General features: G+C 31.5%; 1 protein-coding gene across 1 annotated transcript in view; it reads left to right on the top strand.

The window, feature by feature from the left end:
* Nucleotides 1–33, top strand: part of LOC117940991 (olfactory receptor-like protein COR3) — a gene marked incomplete at its 3' end in the record, with an annotated part of 551 nt that extends 518 nt beyond the window's left edge. The window contains exon 1 of the mRNA XM_034866099.1: nucleotides 1–33. This exon is cut by the window's left edge and continues 518 nt beyond it. Within this exon, the coding sequence (XP_034721990.1) occupies nucleotides 1–33 (33 nt within the window).
* Nucleotides 34–712: the final 679 nt, after the last annotated feature.

The raw sequence follows: 712 nt of genomic DNA, 5'->3' as shown, positions 1-712 counted from the left end.
GAGAAAAGCTGCACAGACCTGTTTACCCCACCTGTTGGTTCTGATTAACTTTTCCTGTTTAAGTACTTATGATGTACTTCTAGCTCGACTGGAAACAAATTTTTCCAAAACTGTTTATTTAACCATGTCTTTACAAATGATTTTGTGTCATCCTCTCTTTAATCCGATCATATATGGACTGAAAATGAAAGAAATTTATAAACACCTGAAGAGGTTGTTCAGTCGAGACAAATTAAACTAATATATAGTGGATGTCTTTTTACACTAATTACAACATCATAATAATGATCTTCTCAAGTAATCCACAAAATGCCAACTGAAGTTTTATGCTTGTTTTTGCAACAAAATTAAATGTTGTTACCATTGTGGATATTTTTATCAGTACCATATATTCCTCTTTCAAGAGCCTAGAACACAAATGCATATCATTGTGAGTTTTGTATTGAACTTAAAGTTTGTGTGATTTGGCAATGTAAAGTAAGTAAGGGGTTATACGTGTAATATGTGTGTTTTCATAGTGGAAAAAGAACAATAAAAAAATATACCATATTATTTTTGCTGTTATGTTTAATTTATTAACACTATTTGTAGACTATAGGCTACCTCGTGACAAACAAGAAAACCAGCACTGTAAGGTTTCTAACAGCCTCAGTTGTATTTTGTGACTCATGAACTAGAGAACTGATTTGGGATTCATGGAAATGTAAATATT

The sequence above is a fragment of the Etheostoma cragini genome, unplaced genomic scaffold, assembly GCF_013103735.1.
Source record: "Etheostoma cragini isolate CJK2018 unplaced genomic scaffold, CSU_Ecrag_1.0 ScbMSFa_3961, whole genome shotgun sequence".
NCBI lineage: Eukaryota > Metazoa > Chordata > Actinopteri > Perciformes > Percidae > Etheostoma > Etheostoma cragini.
The sequence above is the reverse complement of the archived record's forward strand: the minus strand, read 5'-3'. Positions and strand labels throughout refer to the sequence as shown.